This window comes from Coregonus lavaretus (genome assembly GCF_964263955.1).
Source record: "Coregonus lavaretus genome assembly, chromosome: 2".
NCBI lineage: Eukaryota > Metazoa > Chordata > Actinopteri > Salmoniformes > Salmonidae > Coregonus > Coregonus lavaretus.
The window spans coordinates 47,278,227-47,302,448 of record NC_139989.1 but is presented as its reverse complement, the minus strand read 5'-3'; the positions used below and the strand labels follow the sequence as shown (position 1 = coordinate 47,302,448).

The 24,222-nt window shown below is 42.4% G+C and overlaps 2 protein-coding genes across 2 annotated transcripts; one reads left to right on the top strand and one right to left on the bottom strand.

Annotated features, from left to right (window-relative positions):
- Positions 1-559: 559 nt before the first annotated feature.
- LOC311101807 (forkhead box protein D2-like) lies at positions 560-1,522 on the bottom strand (the record flags this gene model as incomplete). Its single annotated transcript, XM_084143006.1, has 1 exon — positions 560-1,522. One exon carries the CDS (start codon positions 1,520-1,522, stop codon positions 560-562), a length of 963 nt encoding a protein of 320 aa, XP_083999132.1.
- A 20,039-nt stretch (positions 1,523-21,561) lies between these two features.
- LOC311104087 (C-X-C motif chemokine 2-like) lies at positions 21,562-23,413 on the top strand. Its single transcript, XM_084145750.1, has 4 exons — positions 21,562-21,835; positions 22,197-22,329; positions 22,572-22,658; positions 22,945-23,413. The coding sequence occupies exons 1-4, from the start codon at positions 21,772-21,774 to the stop codon at positions 22,952-22,954; spliced, it is 294 nt and encodes a 97-aa protein (XP_084001876.1). The 5' UTR covers positions 21,562-21,771; the 3' UTR covers positions 22,955-23,413.
- Positions 23,414-24,222: the final 809 nt, after the last annotated feature.

Below are 24,222 nucleotides of genomic sequence, written 5' to 3'. Positions count from 1 at the left end.
CTGAACATAATTTAACCCATGCATCACCTACACACTCAACAAAATTCTGAATTGAATGGTTTTCTTGTTGAAAGATGCAATCAAGTTCACTGCGCATTTAGGCCTACTATAGGTAAAAAAAATGTGCAGCTATATTTCCATCAGTTGTTAAAGGCATCAATGACAGATCTTCATTTGCGCAACATTGACAGGTCAGTGAGACAAAGGCCTATAAGAAATATGACTGAGTTAAATATGTTGTTTTAAATAATTCACTTTATTTATTTCCGAATGTAAAAGGAAACTCTTCTGTTAAATATTTGCATTTCAATGGACAAATGTAATTTCATACTTTAGAAAGAAAAACGCAAGATGCTATGAAAAATGTAATCAATGCAAGGCATAAATCTACAGCATACTTAAGAACTTTTCAAATAGGCCTAGATCAACAAGAAAGTCCATCCAATTACCATTGGCAAAATACCTGTGTTTCCACAAGAGCTTCAAAAATCTCTATCCCCTGAGATACAAATCAACAATTTAAAGTCTGAAACACAACTCAAATATTCACAAGCACGGCTCATTTAGCCAGGTCAGAGGTGCTGCGCTGAGTCTGTAATTTCTGATATTCTTGATGTAAACTGACGAGATGTGGAGACGCCGCGGAGTGGAACAGCGCAGGGGACGCGTATGGAGCGCTGGGGGTCATAGCGGAAGAAAAGGTGGCACAGCGGCTCGGATTGAAGGACCCGATAGTGACAGGCTGCTGTGATTGAAGAAAAGCCTTGGCAGCGAAAGAGTTCCGGGTAAACAGGCTCGACAAAGCCGGTAGGAGGCTGCTAACAGGTGGGATGGTGGGCGCGCATGACGAGTATGCATGGTGATGGACGCCGAACGGATATATCTCCAAACTGGGTAGCTGAAGACCCGCTGTGCCAAGTCCATAAGTACCATAAAAGTTGTGAAAGACACTGGGCTCTAGGGGTTGCTCCTTCAGCACCCCGAAACGAAAATGCTGGCGTTTGAACCTCTTCCTTCGACGCAGAAAGCTCCCATTCTCAAACATGTCCGAAGAATTGGGGTCCAGCGTCCAGTAGTTTCCCTTCCCTGGATTACCAGGCTCCCGGGCCATTTTGACAAAGCAGTCATTGAGCGAAAGGTTGTGTCTGATGGAATTCTGCCAGGCAGGGAACTTCTCACGATAATAAACGAAGCGGTGGCTGATAAAGTCACATATCTCGCTGAGGGTAAGACGCTTTTTGGGGCTTTGTAATATGGCCATTGTTATCAAAGCGATGTAGGAGTACGGAGGCTTTACCGACGCCGGGCTTTTACTTACTGCTGGAGGACAATTCGACGTGGGTGAGTAATCCTCCCTATCCTCGTCCTGCCCGCTCGAAGACAAAAAAGTGTCCGGTTCATAATCTGCGCTTCTCGCCTCTTCCAAAGGTAAGGACACGAGATTCTCCTCTCCGTTATCCCTGAGTCCTTCTCCTACTACGTCAATAACAAAATCTTCCATGGGCTTCAAGTCCAATGTCATAGTCCACGGGCAGAGCCAATTCACCTGTCCCAACAGGTGGGAAAGGGACAGTTCTTTGAAAGGGATAGATGCTCACGCGCAATGCTTTGCCCTCTCCATTCACAAAAAACAAGCTTAAAATGTGTGCGTTTAGCCCCCTCTCACGATAGTCCTCTAACGATAGTCATTCAAGAGAGAAAAAAAAACCTTCAAAAAAACCCAAAGCCTTTTTATCTCCTAACAAACACGAAATTGAACAACTTTTTAGCCTTAAACGGAGAAAGGGGAGGCTGAGAAAAGTATGAAGCACCGTGACTCTTCCAAGATGTCCAGCATCCTCTCTCGTTGGTTTCCTGTTGGAACTGTAACCGTATTGGATCAGGTGACTGTGATGTCATGGTTATGCTCGAGGAGAAGCTCTTAACCAATCGAAACAAGGCAATGGGTACCAAAGTACCACCCGTTAACTATCATCATCCCATCACTCCAATATCAACATCATATTTCAAATTCCATTCGGTATATTACCATTCGTTTAATAAGTGACAACTATAGGATCAATACGGTGGGGGAAAATGATCAAATATAGCCTAATCCTGTTATCCAATTAAACCTAGGCCTACTTGTGGATGGCTATTCGAAATATAAAATATATGTAGGAGTAGACATTTGGCCGCACTAGATCATCTGAACTATCACTACATCAATAACACATTTAAAAAACAAAATGGCCTATAATTGTAATTTCGTGAAGCGCCAAAAACAAAGATAACTCAGTATAAGCCGATAACCATGAATCAACTCTTATTTTTTTCTGAATAAATAATAATGTCCTACCAAGAGTGTTTCGAACATGTTTCTTATACTATTTTAGCAACATATGCCCATGTGCAAAAAATGGAGGTGAGTGTGAATTGAAGCCTCCATCACACCGACAGCATATTGCATTTTGGTACACCAGAAGTACATTCATTTCCAATGGAACTCTGCGTTTGCATTTGCAGCATTGTGTTGCAGAGGCAGTTGCAGTCCGTTCTGTGTGGTGCATACTTTAGATTTATCGAACATATGCATCTTATTGTATGCATAGACGGCTTGACAGAAACAGTAGCAGAATGAATGTTGAACTTTTGTTGTACACATATCCAGATGATGCTGCGTACATTTGGTGTAAAACAAGTTTATAGTCCCCTGTAGCTCAGTTGGTAGAGCATGGTGCGTGCAACGCCAGGGTTGTGGGTTCGTTTCCCACGGGGGCCCAGTATGAAAATGTATGCACTCACTAACTGTAAGTCGCTCTGGATAAGAGCGTCTGCTAAAATGTAATGTTAATGTAAACACTGTAGGTGTGATCAAGGCATAAATTCTAACATTATGCACAAATGGCACCGGCTAAACAACTATAATGTAGGGAAGCGTGTTGAGTTAGCAATGTTGAAAAGACGAAGTTTGACATTAAGTTTAATAAAATCAAAGTGAGGAATAATTTTAATCGGGTTATGCTCTTTCAAGAAATGATGTCCTTTGGATAAAGGCCTAATGCTTGTGAAAATATCACTTCATATACAACAGCCAGAGGCCCACATTCAAAATGCTGCATTAATGTAAAGGCTAGATTAAATCAATCAATCTAGATCGATCAAAAATAAATGTGGTAGGCTATTAATTTTAGTCAAGTTAAGTGAGACAAATCAAAGGAGAGTGAAGATTAACAACACCACAATAATTGTGTTGATCTTGGGGACTTGCAGTGACGGAAGAGAAGTATGAGCCAACTCCATCATCGACACCTATAGTGGCAAAACAAATAGGTGGACAGTAGGCCGATAGGTCCCCTTCAGAAGGTGTCTATCCCTATAGACAGAGACATTTCACGCGCCTTGCAACTTTTACAATTTATAGGGGGAAATGTAGCCTATAGAAATGTATAGTAGCCTAATTATGCTCATAACATGCTGCTATTATAATAGCAACAGGAATAATATTCGAGCATATTGAAACTAGGCTACTATGCCAGTTAAATGTAGCAGCTAGCCTACTTGTTATTTCGTGATAGGCATATGACTAGATCTGGCTACCGTAAAGGGCACTAGGCTTGCTGACATTATTTTTCCTCCATGAGAACCCTATTTAGCGAGAGGTACCAGGATGGTCATACTGTCAAATTACACACTGAGAAAAATGTAATTGATATGCTTTATTTCTCATGAACAGAGAAACCATCGGCCTGCTACTCAATTGAAAACACACACCTTTAAATATATAACAGTCCGTGCTAACACTGTCAAATTGCCTTTTATATAAGCCTAATAGCCAACTGAGAATAAACTGGTATTATGATGAAAGTAATAGATTTGCACTTGCCAATACATAAAAGGAATGCCAGAAGCGGAGGGCACTTTTGTATTGTTCGAAGGCCCTGGGTTGTTTGTGTTTAATGATTCAGTCCTTTGTTGGGATTTCCACATTTCCTATTGATACCCCAGGGCAGCCGGCGACGGGGCTGGTGTGGGTGGGCTACGTTACCGACAAAGCTGCAGATGATTTGCCAAATTCATCACGCATGTCTTCAGATTGGAAACAGGCCCAATGCCGTGGCGGAAAAACGCGTTGTGTGGTTTCAATAACAAAAACGGATAATAATAGAAATTCGTCTGAATTTCCATAGATATGGTGCTATAGTGACTATAGCTGGCACGAGAAACGTTATTCATTTCTCGTTGAAATGTCTCTTTGAGAAACCAGAGATGGAAATTATCAAACCAACAAAAGGCCCTATACTGAGATAGCCTGTAGGCTAAATTACAGTTAATTATAAGAAACAATTGAAAGTTAACGCCCCATCCGATATTGTTATTAGATACACACATAAAATATGGTGCTGTCGCTTAAATGTTGTAGTGCATCGTTTTTACATTTACATTTTAGTCATTTAGCAGACGCTCTTATCCAGAGCGACTTACAGTTAGTGCATACATTACTTATTATATATATTTTTTATATATATATTTTTTATACTGGCCCCCCGTGGGAATCGAACCCACAACCCTGGCGTTGCAAACGCCATGCTCTACCAACTGAGCTACATCCCTGCCGGCCATTCCCTCCCCTACCCTGGACGACGCTGGGCCAATTGTGCGCCGCCCCATGGGTCTCCCAGTCGCGGCCAGCTACGACAGAGCCTGGATCGTCATATCACATCGTAAATTATATTTAAAGCAGCTTAGTCCTACAGAGAAATAGGGCTATACCCAAGTTAAATTCACCTGCTGATTAACTTTTTAGTAAAAGTAAAAGTATAGGAGTTCCATTCATTTGTTCTTAAGACCCCAGATTCTCACTCACTCAAATACACACACACACGCACAGTAAAGCCGTTTAAAATATTATTCTTCAGACATTCGTCTACATATTTCTGTTTCCAATTCTATCAAAATATTAGACTATCCCTACAAGATACTTTCATAATTCTGAGACACATGTGTAAGCCTGATCAAACTGAGGAGAAAAAATGTAGACTAACAAATGTTTTTTATCAGGAAATATTGACTAGCACTTCAAAGACTGAGGATGTTTTCTGTCAATTTCACATAAACACCTCCTCAGCTTTATCCACTTAAAACCTTGGCAGTGCAGTGTTGAATGACTCAGGCATAATGTGAGAGGCATTGTATATTATTAATTACTAGTTCAGCCACATTTAAGGAACTGCTGAGCCAAACAATAGTGATGTAAGAAACTAAATAACGGGAAGTGTGTGCATATGTATTATTATGTGAATGAGTGAGTGTGTATGCTTGACTCACTCTCTCTGCATTTAGGAGGGATCCAGAAGAAGTGGGCATTTCATAAATCATCAGGTCAGTACGTTTTGCTTTACTAGAGTTTTCACCATCCTCTTGATCTGATGTAATGTTTGTGTCCTATTCCATTTCTCCCCCCCATGCCATCAGTTTCAAATAGCTTTTGGCAAATAAACAAATATTACAGCTCTATGAAGGAGCACATTTCCAAGGACTCGAATACAGTGCTATGAGTCTACGTCAAACCACATGTTAACTACAGAGGACCAAAAGCTATTTCTATTGTAGAATACCTACAGTCATGTTGAGAGTGTGTCCAGGAGAGACTTTGCTCCAAAAGTGAGCATGACGCCATCTTGTGGTATAAATGAAAAATCACACCATCACATTCAAAAACATTACATTCTGAACAGGCCGCACGCGTGCGTAATCGCGCGCATGTAGATCTTTTACTCCCACACCAGACACGATCAGGACACTCATGTTGAAATATCAAAACGTACTCTGAACCAACTATATTAACTTGGGGACAGGTCAAAAAGCATGAAACATTTATGGCAATTTAGCTAGCTAGCTTGCTGTTGCTAGCTAATTTGTCCTGGGATATAAACATTGGGTTGTTATTTCACCTGAAATGCACAAGGTCCTCCAATCCAACAATTAATCCACAGATAAAACACTAAACTAAATTCAGGCTTCCTTCAAGCTTCTTTGGACTTTATATGTCGGTTGGCAACCAACTTTAAGATGCATTACCACCAGCAACTGGACTGGAGTGTGGACCTCAGTTAATCTTTCAATCACCAACTTGGGTATATGCTCCTAAAAACCAATGAGGAGATGGAAGAGGCACGACTTGCAGCGCATCGAGCTTCACAAATAAAACCAAGTTCTATTTTAGCGCCTGGCCACGCAGACGCTCGCTGACGCGCGCGAGCAGTGTGGGTGCAATGATTGAATAACATGTATGTGTACATTTATTTTGCAATTACCACTTAGAGCAGGGATGGGCAACTGGATGCCCCACCCTTTTGTAGTCCATCGGACCAATAATAAATAGTAATAATACTAACAATATATAGTGTAGTCCCGTGTAGCTCAGTTGGTAGAGCATGGCGTTTGCAACGCCAGGGTTGTGGGTTCGTTTCCCACGGGGGACCAGTGTGAAAAAAAAAAAAATGTACGCACTCACTAACTGTAAATCGCTCTGGATTAGAGCGTCTGCTAAATGACTAAAATGTAATATATATATATATGCAGTTGAAGTCGGAAGTTTACATACACTTAGGTTGGAGTCATTAAAACTTGTTTTTCAACCACTCCACAAATGTCTTGTTAACAATAATACAGGTAACGAGTGGAGGACAGAGGAGCCTCTTAAAGAAGAAGTTACAGGTCTGTGAGAGCCAGAAATCTTGCTTGTTTGTAGGTGACCAAATAGTTATTTTCCACCATAATTTGAAATAAATTCATAAAAAATCCTACAATGTGATTTTCTGGATTTGTTTTTCTCAATTTGTCTGTCATAGTTGACGTGTACCTATGATGAAAATTACAGGCCTCTCTCATCTTTTTAAGTGGGAGAACTTGCACAATTGGTGGCTGACTAAACACTTTTTTCCCCCACTGTAGGTTGGAGTAATTAAAACTAGTTTTTCAACCACTCCACAAATTTCTTGTTAACAATCTATAGTTTTGGCAAGTTGGTTAGGACATCTACTTTGTGCATGACACAAGTAATTTTTCCAACAATTGTTTACAGACAGATTATTTCACTTATAATTCACTGTATCACAATTCCAGTGGGTCAGAAGTTTACATACACTAAGTTGATTGTGCCTTTAAACAGCTTGGAAAATTCCAGAAAATGATGTCATGGCTTTAGAAGCTTCTGATAGGCTAATTGACATCATTTGAGTCAATTGGAGGTGTACCTGTGGATGTATTTCAAGGCCTACCTTCAAACTCAGTGCCTCTTTACTTGACATCATGGGAAAATCTAAAGAAATCAGCCAAGACCTCAGAACATTTTTTGTAGACCTCCACATGTCTGGTTCATCCTTGGGAGCAATTTCCAAACGCCTGAAGGTACCACGTTCATCTGTACAAACAATAGTACGCAAGTATATACACCATGGGACCATGCAGCCGTCATACTGCTCAGGAAGGAGACGCGTTCTGTCTCCTAGAGATGAATGTACTTTGGTGTGAAAAGTGCAAATCAATCCCAGAACAACAGCAAAGGACCTTGTGAAGATGCTGGAGGAAACAGGTACAAATGTATCTATATCCACAGTTAAACGAGTCCTATATCGACATAACCTGAAAGGCTGCTCAGCAAGGAAGAAGCCACTGCTCCAAAACCGCCATAAAAAAGCCAGACTACGGTTTGCAACTGCACATGGGGACAAAGATCGTAATTTTTAGAGAAATGTCCTCTGGTCTGATGAAACAAAAATAGAACTGTTTGGCCATAATGACCATCGTTATGTTTGGAGGAAATAGGGGAACGCTTGCAAGCCGAAGAACACCATCCCAACCGTGAAGCACGGGGTGGCAGCATCATGCTGTGGGGGTGCTTTGCTGCAGGAGGGACTGGTGCACTTCACAAAATAGATGGCATCATGAGGAAGGAAAATTATGTGGATATATTGAAGCAACATCTCAAGACATCAGTCAGGAAGTTAAAGCTTGGTCGCAAATGGGTCTTCCAAATGGACAATGACCCCAAGCATACTTCCAAAGTTGTGGCAAAATGGCTTAAGGACAACAAAGTCAAGGTATTGGAGTGGCCATCACAAAGCCCTGACCTCAATCCTTTGGAACATTTGTGGGCAGAACTGAAAAAGCGTGTGCGAGCAAGGAGGCCTACAAACCTGACTCAGTTACACCAGCTCTGTCAGGAGGAATGGGCCAAAATTCACTCAACTTATTGTGGGAAGTTTGTGAAAGGCTAGCCAAAACATTTCACCCAAGTTAAACAATTTAAAGGCAATGCTACCAAATACTAATTGAGTGTATGTAAACTTCTGACCCACTGGGAATGTGATGAAATAAATAAAAGCTGAAATAAATCTATTATTCTGACATTTAACATTCTTAAAATAAAGTGGTGATCCTAACTGACCTAGGACAGGGAATTTTTACTAGGATTAAATGTCAGGAATTGTGAAAAACTGAGTTTAAATGTATTTGGCTAAGGTGTATGTAAACTTCCGACTTCAACTGTGTATGTATATATATATATATATGAGTACCAGTCAAAAGTTTGGACACACCTACTCATTCAAGGGTTTTTCTTTATTTTTACTATTTTCTACATTGTAGAATAATAGTGAAGACATAAACACTATGAAATAACACATGGAATCATGTAGTAACCATAAAAGTGTATAACAAATCCAAATATATTTTAGATTTTAGATTCTCCAAAGTAGCCACCCTTTGCATTGATGACAGCTTTGCACACTCTTGGCATTCTCTCAATCAGCTTCACCTGGAATGCTTTTCCAACAGTCTTGAAGGAGTTCCCACATATGCTGAGCACTTGTTGGCTGCTTTCCTTCACTCTGCGGTCCAACTCATCCCAAACCATCTCAATTGGGTTGAGGTTGGGTGATTGTGGAGGCCAGGTCATCTGATGCAACACTCCATCACTCTCCTTCTTGGTAAAATAGCCCTTACACAGCCTGGATGTGTGTTGGGTCATTGTCCTGTTGAAAAACAAATGATAGTCCAACTAAGCCCAAACCAGATGGGGATGGCGTAAATTCTACAAATTTACTTTTAAGAAGGCACACCTGTTAATTGAAATACATTCCAGGTGCCAAGAGTGTGCAAAGCTGTCATCAAGGCAAAGGCTATTTGAAGAATCTCAAATATATTTTAATTTGTTTAACACTTCTTTGGTTACTGCATGGTTCCATATGTGTTATTTCATAGTTTTGATGTCTTCACTATTATTCGACAATGTGAAAAATAGTAAAAAATAAAGAAAAACCCTTAAATGAGTAGGTGTGTCGAAACTTTTGACTGGTAGTGTATATATATTCCAGAATTGCAGGAAATTAAAGTTGCCCATCCCTGACTTAGAATAATTAATTCATAATTTACCACTTAGAGTAATAGAGCAATCCAACATACTGTATATGTTGACTAATACAATAAGCTCAGAAATGTGCTGAATAAAAATTACTACTGTACATTTATTTGTAAAATATATAACAGCAGTCTCTGCCATTAAATAGAATAATACAACTAATATACTAAAATTATTTAAAATAGATTAAATACATTTGTGAATATGTTGGTTCACACCTACAGTACAGTCATGGTCAAAAGTTTTGAGAATGACACAAGTATTGGTCTTCACAAAGTTCGCTGCTTCAGTGTTATGAGATATTTTTGTCAGATGTTACTATGGTATACTGAAGTATAATTACAAGCATTCCATATGTGTCAAAGGCTTTTATTGACAATTACATTAAGTTTATGCAAAGAGTCAATATTTGCAGTGTTGACCCTTCTTTTTCAAGACCTCTGCAATCCGCCCTGGCATACTGTCAATTAACTTCTGGGCCATATCCTGACTGATGGCAGCCCATTCTTGCATAATCAATGCTTGAAGTTTGTCAGAATATGTGGGTTTTTGTTTGTCCACCTGCCTCTTGAGGATCGACCACAAGTTCTCAATGGGTTTAAGGTCTGGGGAGTTTCCTGGCCATGGACCCAAAATGTTGATGTTTTGTTCCCCGAGCCACTTAGTTATCACTTTTGCCTTATGGCAAGGTGCTCCATCATGCTGGAAAAGGCATTGGTCGTCACCAAACTGTTCTTGGATGGTTGGGAGAAGTTGCTCTCGGAGGATGTGTTGGTACCATTCTTTATTCATGGCTGTGTTCTTAGGCAAAATTGTGAGTGAGCCCACTCCCTTGGCTGAGAAGCAACCCCACACATGAATGGTCTCAGGATGCTTTACTGTTGGCATGACACAGGACTGATGGTAGCGCTCACCTTGTCTTCTCCGGACAAGGTGTTATCCGGATGCATCCAAACAATCGGAAAGGGAATTCATCAGAGAAAATGACTTTACCCCAGTCCTCAGCAGTCCAATCCCTGTACCTTTTGCAGAATATCAGTCTGTCCCTGATGTTTTTCCTGGAGAGAAGTGGCTTCTTTGCTGCCCTTCTTGACACCAGGCCATCCTCCAAAAGTCTTCACCTCACTGTGCGTGCAGATGCACTCACACCTGCCTGCTGCCATTCCTGAGCAAGCTCTGCACTGGTAGTGCCCCGATCCTGCAGCTGAATCAACTTTAGGAGACAGTCCTGGCGCTTGCTGGACTTTCTTGGGCACCCTGACGCCTTCTTCACAACAATTGAACCTCTCTCCTTGAAGTTCTTGATGATCCAATAAATGGTTGATTTAGGTGCAATCTTACTAGCAGCAATATCCTTGCCTGTGAAGCCCTTTTTGTGCAAAGCAATGATGATTGCACATGTTGCCTTGCAGGTAACCATGGTTAACAGAGGAAGAACAATGATTTCAAGCACCACCCTACTTTTAAAGCTTCCAGTCTGTTATTCTAACTCAATCAGCATGACAGAGTGATCTCCAGCCTTATCCTCGTCAACACTCTCACCTGTGTTAACGAGAGAATCACTGACGTGATGGCAGCTGGTCCTTTTGTGGCAGGGCTGAAATGCAGTGGAAATGTTTTTTGGGGATTTAAGTTAATTTTCATGGCACAGAGGGACTTTGCAATTAATTGCAATTAATCTGATCACTCTTCATGCCATTTTGGAGTATATGCAAATTGCCATAATCAAAACTGAGGCAGCAGACTTTGTGAAAATTAGTATTTGTGTCATTCTCAAAACTTTTGACCACGACTGTACATCAACATGGCTAGTTTAAAGCAGAGGTAATCTGATGGCCCTAGCCTTTTATGTATTTAAGTTAATTTCCTGCAATTCTACACATTTTGCCATTTGGCATAGAGAAAAGTTTAGATAGCTACCTAGACCAAATTTCCAATCTAAAAAAAGTTAACTGACATGGGCAGGTTGAGTGACCATGTCAAAGACTGACATAACAAGAGAAAAACTGCTGATGCACAACCAAATTTCGAAATTACAACTTGTATATTCTACTATTCTAACTCTATGAGTTCCTAAAAATACAAAGGGGGGGGGGGGGGGTCAGGTCCTCCACTCACACTATCTGTTCCTCAGTGTGGTCTAATCCCGCCCCCTCCACTGTCCCCCCTCCTTTCCCCGTCGTAAACCCCCGTCTCACAACGCAGGCCCTGGTGTGGTATCACTTCATTTGTGACATCATGATTTTGCCCCATATTAACACATCCGATGAAGGGAGTAGGCTAGTTGAAACACACAGGGGGAATCCCAAATCACCCCCTTCCCCTCCCTCACCCCTCCATTTGCGCGTTCACGCACAAGCGTACCAAAGCTGAAGGAGTGAAAATGATCGAGGGTGTTGTAGCATCTAATTAAACGCTCTGGTATGCACTTCGATTGAGCCTGCAACGCTGCAGGCTTCCTAGCTATTGGAATACCGTAAGGCACCGCGTTATTTCACACAAAAGAATGGAGAGGCGTGCCTAATTATATGACACGTGCATTTGTTCATGTCTGATGTCGAGACTTGACAAATGCAAAAGATGAAATACCTACCAAATTAAATGAACTGTTACTGAGGTTTATATTTTGTAAAATGACAGGGGGATTTGTTAATTTGAATTGCATGGTCGTTTTATTATTTAAAAGTGAAACATGAATTGCATCACGAGTATGTCCTGAGGTTGATGGGTTTCCTGATCCCCTCACCACTCTCTGGAAGTACCCTCGGAGATTCGTCAGCAACACGCGACAACAGAACGCTCACGAGGCGGTGGTTTGGGATTAACCGAAAGTTTATGTTTGTGAATTACCTTTTCCCTGATCACATGACCTGGCCAGCAAAAAACACTGGGCCCGTTACTTTTGTGAAGTCCTTTCAAAGTGTGTTGCATTGTGGGGCTATAAATTGTCCTATATGTCGACTGCATGAACTTTACAAAAATCATGTGATCAAAAGTAATCATGATTTGAATGCAGCCATCGCCTGCATTGTAGGAGGCTCTATTGTCAACCAATCATTAGGGCGTTTTTGTTTGACCCTCGCCAGGGTGACCAAAGACGTGACTGAAACAGGAACAAACTTTGCCTCAATCCATGTATACAGTAGATATGTACAAATTAATGTGATATTTGAGGCTCTATCTCACACCAACTGATTGTACAATGTACACATATCTATTTTCAATTTGTGAGTATGTAATATGGGGGTTGGAGACATGTTTTTTTGGACACAATAAAGAAAAACTTGTATAAGCAATGGGAACACTGCCATTTTGCACTGAACCTTGCTATTGGAAAACCACATCAGTAGCTAGGTTTCAATCCAATTGGCCACAGATTTACATGCAAATATGATACAATCTGCATAAAGAAAATATGCCAATTTTCCAACCAGTGGTGTGTTTCCACCAAACTGACTTGTGGATATAAATCAGTGTGATGAGGTAGTGCACACAAAAATTTCCTTTTTCGCTTACGTATTCATGTACTGAATAAAAATCTGAAGTTCAATGTGTTTCTATGGCATTTTCAACCGATATTTTTGTCACAAAAACTTTTGCATTAAATAGCGAATGTGCCTACATGCCAGAGGTGTGGACTCGAGTCATGTGACTTGGACTCGAGTCAGACTCGAGTCATGAATTTGATGACTTCAGACTCGACTCGACAAAATGTACAAAGACTTGCAACTCGACTTGGACTTTAACATCAATGACTCGTGACTTGACTTGGACTTGCGCCTTATGACTCGAGAAGACTTGCTACGAGGACTTGTAATGACTTGCAAAGACTTGCTAAGAGGACTTGAAATGACTCGAAACTAAAATGTAGGACTTTGGACTCGACTTGAGACTTGATGGCTTTGACTTTTGACTCGACTTGGGACTTGCCTCATCTTTGACTCGACTTGACTCGGGACTCGAGGGCAAAGACTTGAGACTTACTTGTGACTTGCATAACAATGACTTTGTCCCACCTCTGCTACATGCACTCTAGACAACAGCTCACAGATACTGTGCGGGTAGGGAAGGCTAGTTGTCACGGTCGTCGAGGAGTGAAGGAGACCAAGGCGCAGCGTGTGAAACGAACATGGTACTTTATTTACTTAAAGCAACCAAAAACAACAAATCAAAGCGACGAATGTGAAGTCCAATAGTGACAAAGACTAAACAGGAACAATAACCCACAATGCCCACAGGAAAACATGCAGTATAAATATGGCTCCCAATCAGAGATAACGAGCCGACAGCTGACACTCGTTACCTCCGATTGGGAGTCAATGACCAAACCTAGAAATAAACGTGACAGAAATGCAAACATAGAAAATCACCCAAAACCCAACAAAACACAATACACCCTGGCTCAAATACAAAAGTCCCGGAGCCAGAGTGTTACAGTACCCCCCCCTAAAGGTGCGCACTCCGGGCGCACCAGCATACAGTCTCGGGGAGGGTCTGGGTGGGCGTCTGTCCACGGTGGCGGTTCTGGCCCTGGTCGTGGTCCCCACCCCACCTTAGTCACCACCCGCTTCCCTAGCCTCCTCCACATGACCACCCCCCAATTAAACCCCACTGGATTAAGGGGCGGCACCGGACTAAGGGGCAGCACCGGACTAAGGGGCAGCACCGGACTAAGGGACAGTACCGGGATAAGGGGCAGCACCGGGCTAAGGGGCAGCACCGGGCTAAGGGGCAGCACCGGGCTAAGGGACAGTACCTGACTAAGGGGCGGATCCTGGCTGGCTGGCTCTGGCGGATCCTGGCTGGACGGCTCATGGCAGGCTGAAGGATCTGGCTGCTCATGGCTGGCTGACGGATCTGGCTGCTCATGGCTGGCTGACGGATCGGGCTGCTCATGGCTGGCCGACGGATCTGGCTGCTCATGGCTGGCCGACGGATCTGGCTGCTCATGGCTGGCCGACGGATCTGGCTGCTCATGGCTGGCGGAAGGCTCTGGCTGATCCTGTCTGGCGGAAGGCTCTGGCTGATCCTGTCTGGCAGAAGGCTCTGGCTGATCCTGTCTGGCAGAAGGCTCTGGCTGATCCTGTCTGGCGGAAGGCTCTGGCTGATCCTGTCTGGCGGAAGGCTCTAGCGGCTCTGGTCTGGCGGACGGCTCTGATGGCTCATGGCAGACGGGCGGCTTTGCAGGCTTTAGGCAGACGGGCAGTTCAGGCCCCGTTGGGCAGACGGCAGACTCTGGCCGTCTGAGGCGCACCGTAGACTTAGTGCGGGTGGCCGGAACAGGCCGGACCGGGCTGGCGACGCGCACCGTAGTCTTGGTGCGGGTGGCAGGAACAGGCCGGGTCGGGCTGGCGACGCGCACCGTAGTCTTGAAGCGGGTGGCAGGAACAGGCCGGGTCGGGCTGGCGACGCGCACCGTAGACTTGGTGCGGGTGGCAGGAACAGGCCGGGTCGGGCTGGCGACGCGCACCGTAGTCTTGGTGCGGGTGGCAGGAACAGGCCGGGTCGGGCTGGCGACGCGCACCGTAGTCTTGGTGCGGGTGGCAGGAACAGGCCGGACCGGGCTGGCGACGCACACCGTAGACCTGGTGCGGGTGGCGGGAACAGGCCGGACCGGGCTGTGGAGACGGATAGGAGGCCTGGAGCGAACAGCGGACACCACCCGTCCTGGCTGAATGCCTACCCTCACACACTCTGTGTGAGGCATCAGCACAGGACGTACAGGGCGGTGTACCCCTGGCCTGGTGGCCTCCTGGATACTCCCCCTTTTCTCCTCCGTCAGCCCCGTCGTCCATGCCGTGTGCCCCCCCCTAAAAATTTTCTGGGGTTGACACACGACCCTCCGACGATGGCCCTGCTGCCGCCGTTGCTCCTCTCTCGCCAGGGCCTTGATCCTTCCCCAAGGTCCCTTGCCTCCGAGCATGTCCTCCCAGGACCACGATGTGCCCACCTGGGCCATCGCCAGCCTCTCTATCTCCTTGCCCGGTGCCTCCTCCCATGTCCAGTCTCCCTGCTCCTGGACACGCTGCTTGGTCTTTCTTTGGTGGGTTATTCTGTCACGGTCGTCGAGGAGTGAAGGAGACCAAGGCGCAGCGTGTGAAACGAACATGGTACTTTATTTACTTAAAGCAACCAAAAACAACAAATCAAAGCGACGAATGTGAAGTCCAATAGTGACAAAGACTAAACAGGAACAATAACCCACAATGCCCACAGGAAAACATGCAGTATAAATATGGCTCCCAATCAGAGATAACGAGCCGACAGCTGACACTCGTTACCTCCGATTGGGAGTCAATGACCAAACCTAGAAATAAACGTGACAGAAATGCAAACATAGAAAATCACCCAAAACCCAACAAAACACAATACACCCTGGCTCAAATACAAAAGTCCCGGAGCCAGAGTGTTACACTAGTCTACATGATGAGATTATTATGAATATTTGTATTTGCCAAATGGCAGTCAAGCATTGATCATGTCACCAGAATAAGACTCTCGATATTTATTGGAAAGGAGCATCAATCTCATCACAGTGCACTTTCACCACCCTGTGAAGTTCATAATTTATTTAATCTGTAGCCTAATAAACTGCATGGTTTCCCGAGTAGTAGTGGGAGGACCACACACCATATCATAGTGTGACTCCAAGTTTACTGCGTTTCCACCACCATTTCTTGCATAACACATTTTTTAAAGACACAAAAAGATCCCACCATGTCGAACGAACAAATGATCTGTCGGCATTTACAAATTGTACCGAAACTTCCTGTTTCCATCACAGGCACAGCTGTTGTGATTTTTTTATATGTATGACTTTACTTGCATAAAAACTGTGGCTGGAAACGTGGTTAGGGAAAGATAGACATTTACTGGGGGGGAGGGGCTGGTCAACTCAAAATAAAAATGCACCCCCCTCACCAACATTACAAATATTTTAATAAAAAAAATTGAACACCCTCCCCCCTCATAGAATTAACTCAAAATAGCAATAACTAGCAACCCTGTGTTTATAACCGTGGATATCGACTTTGGCACTTCAGTATGCTTTTGTGGCACTGTCCATGCCACGCAGGGTTACAGGCCAGAAGGTTGAGGTTTCGCCGAGCACCACAGACAAGCTCACTCTCCCTGCCTGTTTCATTACTTCACTATCAGAGCCAGCTGCAAACAATGATCAGCTAGGGGGAAATACGATTATCTACATTTTGATGCCATATTTATAATTATATAAAATAAATGCAACGAATTGTCCACCAACAGGTTTCTGTGCCAATGCACCACACAACCAATAAACAAAGCATACCGACGTCGGGACCTTCAGCATCATGGTTTGGGTTTTCAGCACCACAATAAATAGACTATGTCAATCTCGACAAACAGAACATACATCCCTCCCTACCCAGTATCAAAGGCTTGGCTTGACAATCTCCGAATGTCATTACACTTTTTGGTGTTTTGTAACAGATTTCTCTTTCTATTCATCAATTGGCCGTTGCACAGTTTGGAATGATTGATTGATTTTATTTGTCAGTTAAAATAAGATTTTTGAAAGTGACTGGGATTGCACAATAAAGTCGCGGACTGATTTCCATTGTGGTCCCTATTTTTTTTTACATAAATACATATACAATTACATAGATACAGACACTTTACAGAGATAGAGACAAAAACATGCTGAACCTCCAGATGAGTATGAGGGGGGAGTTTAAGTATAATTCTTACAAACTTGTTTGACTGGTAGCTTATTCTTTAGATGTTTGGGGCTGCTGGTAAACCATGATGTGCAGACATAATCAAAGTGACACTGGACTAGCGCACTTGCCGTAGTCTTTAGGTTGTCTATAGCTAGGTTTCCATCCAATTGGTGACAGATTTCATGCGAATATTCTAAAATCTTCAAAAAACAATATGACATATCAGAGTTTCCCTTAGAAACATTTGGCGCCGGACAACATGACAAGGAACATTTTAATTTACCGGACATTTGAGACATTTCACAGACATCCATATGCATTCAGATCCGACCTGGAGCAGGTCGGATCTGTTGGTCCCCCCTTTGCTGCTATAACTGCCTCCACTATTCTGGGAAGGCTTTCCACTAGATGTTGGAACATTGCTGCAGGGACTTGCTTCCATTCAGCCACAAGTGCATTAGTGAGGTCGGGCACTGATGTTGGGCGATTCTTCCACACCGATCTCTAAAAAACTATATTTGTATTGTCCTTGCTTTGTGCACGGGGGCATTGTCATGCTGAAACAGGAAAGGGCCTTCCCCAAACTGTTGCCACAAAGTTGGAAGCACAGAATCGTCTAGAATGTAATTGTATGCTGTAGCGTTAAGATTTCCCTTCACTGAAACTAAGGGGCCTAGCCCGAACCATGAAAAACAGCCCCAGACCATTATTCCTACTCCACCAAACTTTACAGTTGGCACTATGCATTGGGGCAGGTAGGGTTCTACTGGCATCCGCCAAAACCAGATTCATCCGTCGGACTGCCAGATGGTGAAGCGTGATTCATCACTCCAGAGAACGCGTTTCCACTGCTCCAGAGTCCAATGGCGGCAACACTTGGCATGGTGATCTTAGGCTTGTGTGCGGTTGCTCGGTCATGGAAACCCATTTCATGAAGCTCCCGACGAACAGTTATTGTGCTGACGTTGCATCCAGAGGCAGTTTGGAACTCGGTAGTGAGTGTTGCAACCGAGGACAGACGATTTTTACACGGCCAACCACTTCGCAGCTGAGCCGTTGTTGCTACTAGATGTTTCCACTCCACAATAACAGCACTTACATTTGACCGGGGCAGCTCTAGCAGGGCAGAAATTTGACGAACTGACTTGTCAGAAAGGTGGCATCCTATGACGATGCCACGTTGAAAGTCACTGAGCTCTTCAGTAAGGCCATTCTACTGCCACTGTTTGTCTATGGAGATTGCATGGCTGTGTGCTCATTTTTTTTTTTACACCTGTCAGCAACAGGTGTGGCTGAAATAGCCGAATCCACTAATTTGAGGGGGTGTCCACATACTTTTGTACATATGGTGTAGGTTGAATTAGCTGTATCCCTGAAAACCGGATGCATCCGGTTGTTGGTAATTCCACTAAGGGTGACCCCTGGCTCTACACGGGGCACAACATCAGGAAGTAGCATTAGCCACTAGTATGGCGAAGGAAAATTGCATTCTTTATGACAGATGGCTCCTGCGTCTGCTATACAGATATAGACGTACAAAAGGAGGCTAATTCGTTAATTTTTTATCCTAATATTTTTATAAAAATAAGCATTATATTGTTATATTATAGGAGAAACTCTGGTAGGCCTGAAACAGAATTCCTCACCTCAAGTTCAACTTCTGAGTTAGTTGGAGAGCCGGGCCGGGAGAGCTGGGGCACACTGCCTTCATATCTGTGATGGGTGATTTGAAGGAGTCAGGCGCAGGAGGGTAAATCACAGAATAAAAGGGTTATTCCGAACACAGTAGTACGTAGCAATGCGTCAAACACTTCAGTGCGGAAAACAGGCGCACTGAAAAACAACGAAGCACACGGATGAAAATAACCCGGTAATACAAAATAACAAAGAGCTCCACCGAGCTAATCGAACCTCCGCAATAAACAATCACACACAAAGACAAGGGGGCAGAGGGAACACTTATACAGGTACTGATGAGGGGATATGAACCAGGTCTGTGTAATAAACAAAACAAAACAAATGGAATGATGAGATGAGGAGCGGCAGTGGCTAGAAGGCTGGTGATGACAAACGCCGAAGCCTGCCCGAACAAGGAGAGGAGGCAGCCTCGGAGGAAGTCGTGACAATATCATAGGCCTACAGTAGCTAAAGCTTAACAATAGCCACACCATACCAAACCTTCACAAACGTTTCTAAACTTTATTAGGGTAATAGAAAAAGTAAATCAAGCCATTGTTTACAGGGAAAGTACGAGCAGAAGAGTGAATGTAAACCAGGGAAAAAACACACTACCCTCCTCTGTGCCCAATAAAAAAACACACAACCCTCCCTCCAGTAAATTTCAACCTGTCCCTATAGTGTCTGACTTTCAGCTGTTGCAGATGCACCTTGCTGACTTCATTCCTTGACTTTTGTCTACAGTCAGTTGCTTTCGCCTTACCACTTAAACGAGACCTCTGTTATTCGTTACTGACTATAACCAGAGTTTTCCCAGTGAGGTCACTTTCAGCTCAGGAAAAACTCCTGTCCCTACTTATAGCACAAGCATTGCAACACAATCTTTGAACTATACAAAATCACCCATCAATCTTATTACAATTACTATTTAAAAAAAACACACACTTCCTCTCATAGATGGGGGCTGGATGGCCATACATGGTGTGACGTCGTAGTTGTACAGCCAGATGTGTTGGTTCATGTTTCATTTTTTGAGCTGAGTCTCTGGCACCCTGCCTGTCTGGAGGAATGTAATCTCAGTTACTCAATGTTTACTTAAATTTTATTGTTTGTCACTTCCTGCTTATAACAGAAAATTGTGTTTAAAGTGTGGACAGAGATTGTGATATAGACTGAGTATACCAAATATTAAAAGTTGGCTGGATGTCCTTTGGGTGGTGGACCATTCTTGATACACACAGGAAACTGTTGAGTGTGAAAAACCCAGCAGCGTTGCAGTTCTTGACACAAACCGGTGTGCCCTGCATCTACTACCATACCCCGTTCAAAGGCACTTAAATATTTTGTCTTGCTCATTCACCCTCTGAATGGTACACATACACAATCCATATCTCAAGGCCTAAAAATCCTTATTCAACCTGTCTCCTCCCCTTCATCTACACTGATTGAAGTGGATTTAACAAGTGACATCAATAAGGGATCATAGCTTTCACCTGGATTCACCTGGTCAATCTATGTCATGGAAAGAGCAGGTGGTCTTAATGTTTTCTATAATCGGTGTAAAGCATGCACAGAGATTGTGATTTAAAGTGTTATTAGGTAGGCCTATTTTTGTAAATAAAACATCCGTCAGCTTTAGAGGCCCGGGTGGTGTAAACTAGGCCTACTTGCAATAAAATGTAATACTTTTAATAAAAGAGTATTGAATTTCATTCAATTGGATTCAATTCAAGCATTGTGTTGTCTGCCTACTTTTCTCTACTATGTCTTCATTTGAAACTCACCATCATACAGTAGGTGAGCGAACATAGAGTATATCATGCCCCTTTCAATGGTAGAATAAATAAAAAAAAGTCTAAATGAATGATGATTAGGGTCCGTGGCCAGGCGGTCAGGGAAAACTATTGGCCCTTATATCATAGTTAAGTTCAGGAGTTTTGTGATCTGGTGAGCCTAATCACTGGCGATGATGATTCTTTGTTGAAACAGTCCATCCTGTGTGACGAATGTCTTGTGACACAATACGCATATTTCACCCATTTGTCCACAGCTAGGTTGCATTAGAAATGTTCTATTAGTCGATGTCAGTTAGGATTCCAATGTACACATTTTAAATGTGTTAATACATAGTTGTGAGTGAGCAATATAGCGCTGTGCACTTTACTCATATTAATAGTTAAAAACAAATCTGGTTAGTAAAGAATCATCAATGCATTCAAAACTCAAGCATTTCATAACATTTCATAACACTTTAATTTGGCATTTTTCCATCTGTTTGATGAGACAGAGGTTGTTCCATGAGAAAGCTGTTGATAAATCAAAATCGAATCAAATCAAATGTTATTTGTCACATGCGCCGAAATGCTTACTTACAAGCCCTTAACCAACAATGCAGTTTTAAGAAAATAGAGTTAAGAAAATATTTACTAAATAAACTAAAGCAAAAAATAAAATCAATAAAAAAGTAACACAATAAAATAACAATATTGAGGCTATATACAGGGGGTACCGGTACTGAGTCAATGTGCGGGGGTACAGGTTAGTCGAGGTAATTTGTACATGTAGGTAGGGGTAAAGTGACTATACATAGATAATAAACAGTGATTAGCAGCAGTGTAAAAACAAATCACAAGAGAGTCTTGCTGTCACTCATGAGTTAAACTGAAAAATTCCCTGCCTCAATCAGCCAGTCAGTCAGCCAAGTCCCGGATTTCACAATCTCCATATGCCACAATGACTCACTTCCAGAACTCGGCTTTAAAACAGCTCTCTCCCCACAGTGGCAGACAAAGCAGCTCTCTCCTCACAGCGGCAGATTCAAACTCACCACAGACAGAGAAGGAAAGAAAGAGAGAAAGAAAGAAAGAACTCGCAACAAGACTGACAAAGAGAGAAATATATAACAATACAATACTTTAAAATACTTGTTACCAGCGAGATAACAACATTAGACTTTATTTGAGGATTTCTAGTAGGATCATCTGTAACTCCAAGATGAGCATCAGAATGTCAGCCAGCCTTGTCGTTGTGCTCCTGGCCCTCCTGACCATCACTGAGGGTGAGTTTATATTATTACCTACATCACTCTGACTCAATGCATTGATACCAATGGACATGAATATAATGGTTATGAGCAGTAGGATTACTATTTACCTTTATATACCGTACTGTTTTTTTGTACCTTGTTGTACATACAAATCAATCTGTCTATCTGCATCTCTCTCTCTCTAATATATGTAATATATATATACTGTATATATGCCATTTAGCACACGCTTTTATCCAAAGCAACTTACATTCATGCGTGGATGACTCTCTCTCTCTCTTTCCCTTTCTCTAACTAATCAAGTGTGTTTGTCATCACGGTGGATGCCTGTGTATTCTTTCTACCGCTGACCCATGACCTCTTCCTCTAACAGGGATGAGTCTGAGAGGCGTGGGGGCTGACCTGCGATGTCGCTGCATCGAGACGGAGAGCAGACGTATTGGTAAACTCATTAAGAAGGTGGAGATGTTCCCTCCCAGCTCGCACTGCAGAGACACTGAGATCATGTGAGTCCTGCTGCTTCCTGGTTAGAGTCCTATTACACTGGCAAATGCTTACTGTAAAATATCGCTATTATATGATGTTGACATTAAATGTGGTTACTATATAACGTTAACTTAAAAATATATAACTTAAATTAATCAGTACTACTCCCTACCGTCACCTTTCACTAGCTAATGCTGACACTAAAATGTAGTTATTACCAGGTTTCGTGATTGTCTGACTGTGCTGTGTGTCTGTCCTGCAGTGCCACTCTGAGCCAGGGCGGTCAGGAGATTTGTCTGGATGTCAGTGCTCCTTGGGTCAAGAGGGTCGTTGAGAAGATGCTGGCCAAGTAAGTACAAGATAAACTCGTACAGCCTAAGGATGTAAACCGACCAGGTAAAACAACACAGATAGGATGACTGTCATTTAACAGAGAGTTTGATTGGACAAAATTATGTCATAAATACAGCAGAGTATTGCTTACAGAAATATGTCTAGGTTCAAGTGACATTTACTTTAATCTTTTATTATCCTAAACTTGGGGATTTTTTTTGTCTAGCTTCACAAAAAGTTCTGAATCCACTTCACATTGTCAATTATATTGTAATAATGTAATCTTTTATTTTCCTCAACAGCAACAAATGAAGAGGGGGAATCATTCCATTAATATTCTGAACTGTTACAAGATACAAACCAAAGAAGTATTTATAAGATTGATAGGCTGCATTCTATCATTTTCTATCCAGGTTGAAAAACAATTCTAGATTTAGAGTGGGATGAGACTTTTTTTAAATGAAGAGACAGTCGGTTTCTTATATACAACCAAGTACTATGTACTAAGCTTATATTTTAGATTTTATTTATAAAGCGTTTTTCTTTCATTGTTGTAATCAAATTATGAGATTTACATGCATTCCGGTTGTATTGGAATGATTTCGTAATGAACAACGTCACATCCTCCTTGACCCTCCAATGTATTTATGCAAACCTCAGTATATTTATTGATATATTTATTTTGTTGCCTATTTATTCATATTAAACTGATGGCTCATGTTGAAACTTCCAATCTAATTCTATTACAATAAATGTGTGAAAAAAACGCTGAAATCTGTCTCTCTCTCTCTCTCTCTCTCTATTTCTTGTATATAACTATTACTCTATTTCTAAAATGCAATCACAGCTTTTACAACAGCTGGACTTAGACAAGCCTTATGACATTTTTCCCTAAAGCAAGGGACTGTAGAGTATTGTAACAACAATACTAACAAGCAATCGTTCAGTAAAAATAAGGACATCTCCTAACAGTAAACCAAAAGTTGGATTTCCATTTGACAGGAAAAGGGTAATTAATTGTTGCCCATTTGAGTCATAGATCAAGATAGTGCTTGTTTCTTCACAGTGGCCAATGAGCTTGGCTTGGATACAAGTCACTTTAGATTACCCCCACTCCAGAATGGATGATTGTACTTTGCTTTGATGTTATTTGAGAAGATTCAGAACTCATCAGCACAAATATTTTCCTCGATGAAACTTCTGTAACAGACTAATTGATGCAACATTTGAGGCAACATATCACAGCGCTGACATTTCAAAATATCTGGCAGTGGAGCTTGGCACTCTTTTGGTCATTATATGATTATAAGGTACATGTGTTTAAATTCATTATCAACCACTATGTGATCCACATCTTATGGCTTCAAGTGCTGTACTTCAATGCTGTACTGGGAACAAAAGATACGCACAACAACTGACAACATTTTCCTAAAGAAAGATAACGTTGTCCAGGTGAAGACAGTGTAGACTCCAGGTGAAAACTCCAGGTGAAGACAATGTAGAGTCCAGGTTAAGGCAGTGTAGACTCCAGGTGAAAACTCCAGGTGAAGACAGTGTAGAGTCCAGGTTAAGGCAGTGTA

Bases quoted from the DNA above. Each gene is read 5' to 3' on its own strand.
- LOC311104087 (XM_084145750.1), top strand. From the start codon at position 21,772: ATGAGCATCAGAATGTCAGCCAGCCTTGTCGTTGTGCTCCTGGCCCTC. The intron at 21,836-22,196 runs GTGAGTTTATAT...TTCCTCTAACAG, and splicing joins CCTCCTGACCATCACTGAGG to GGATGAGTCTGAGAGGCGTG. The intron at 22,330-22,571 runs GTGAGTCCTGCT...TCTGTCCTGCAG, and splicing joins TGCAGAGACACTGAGATCAT to TGCCACTCTGAGCCAGGGCG.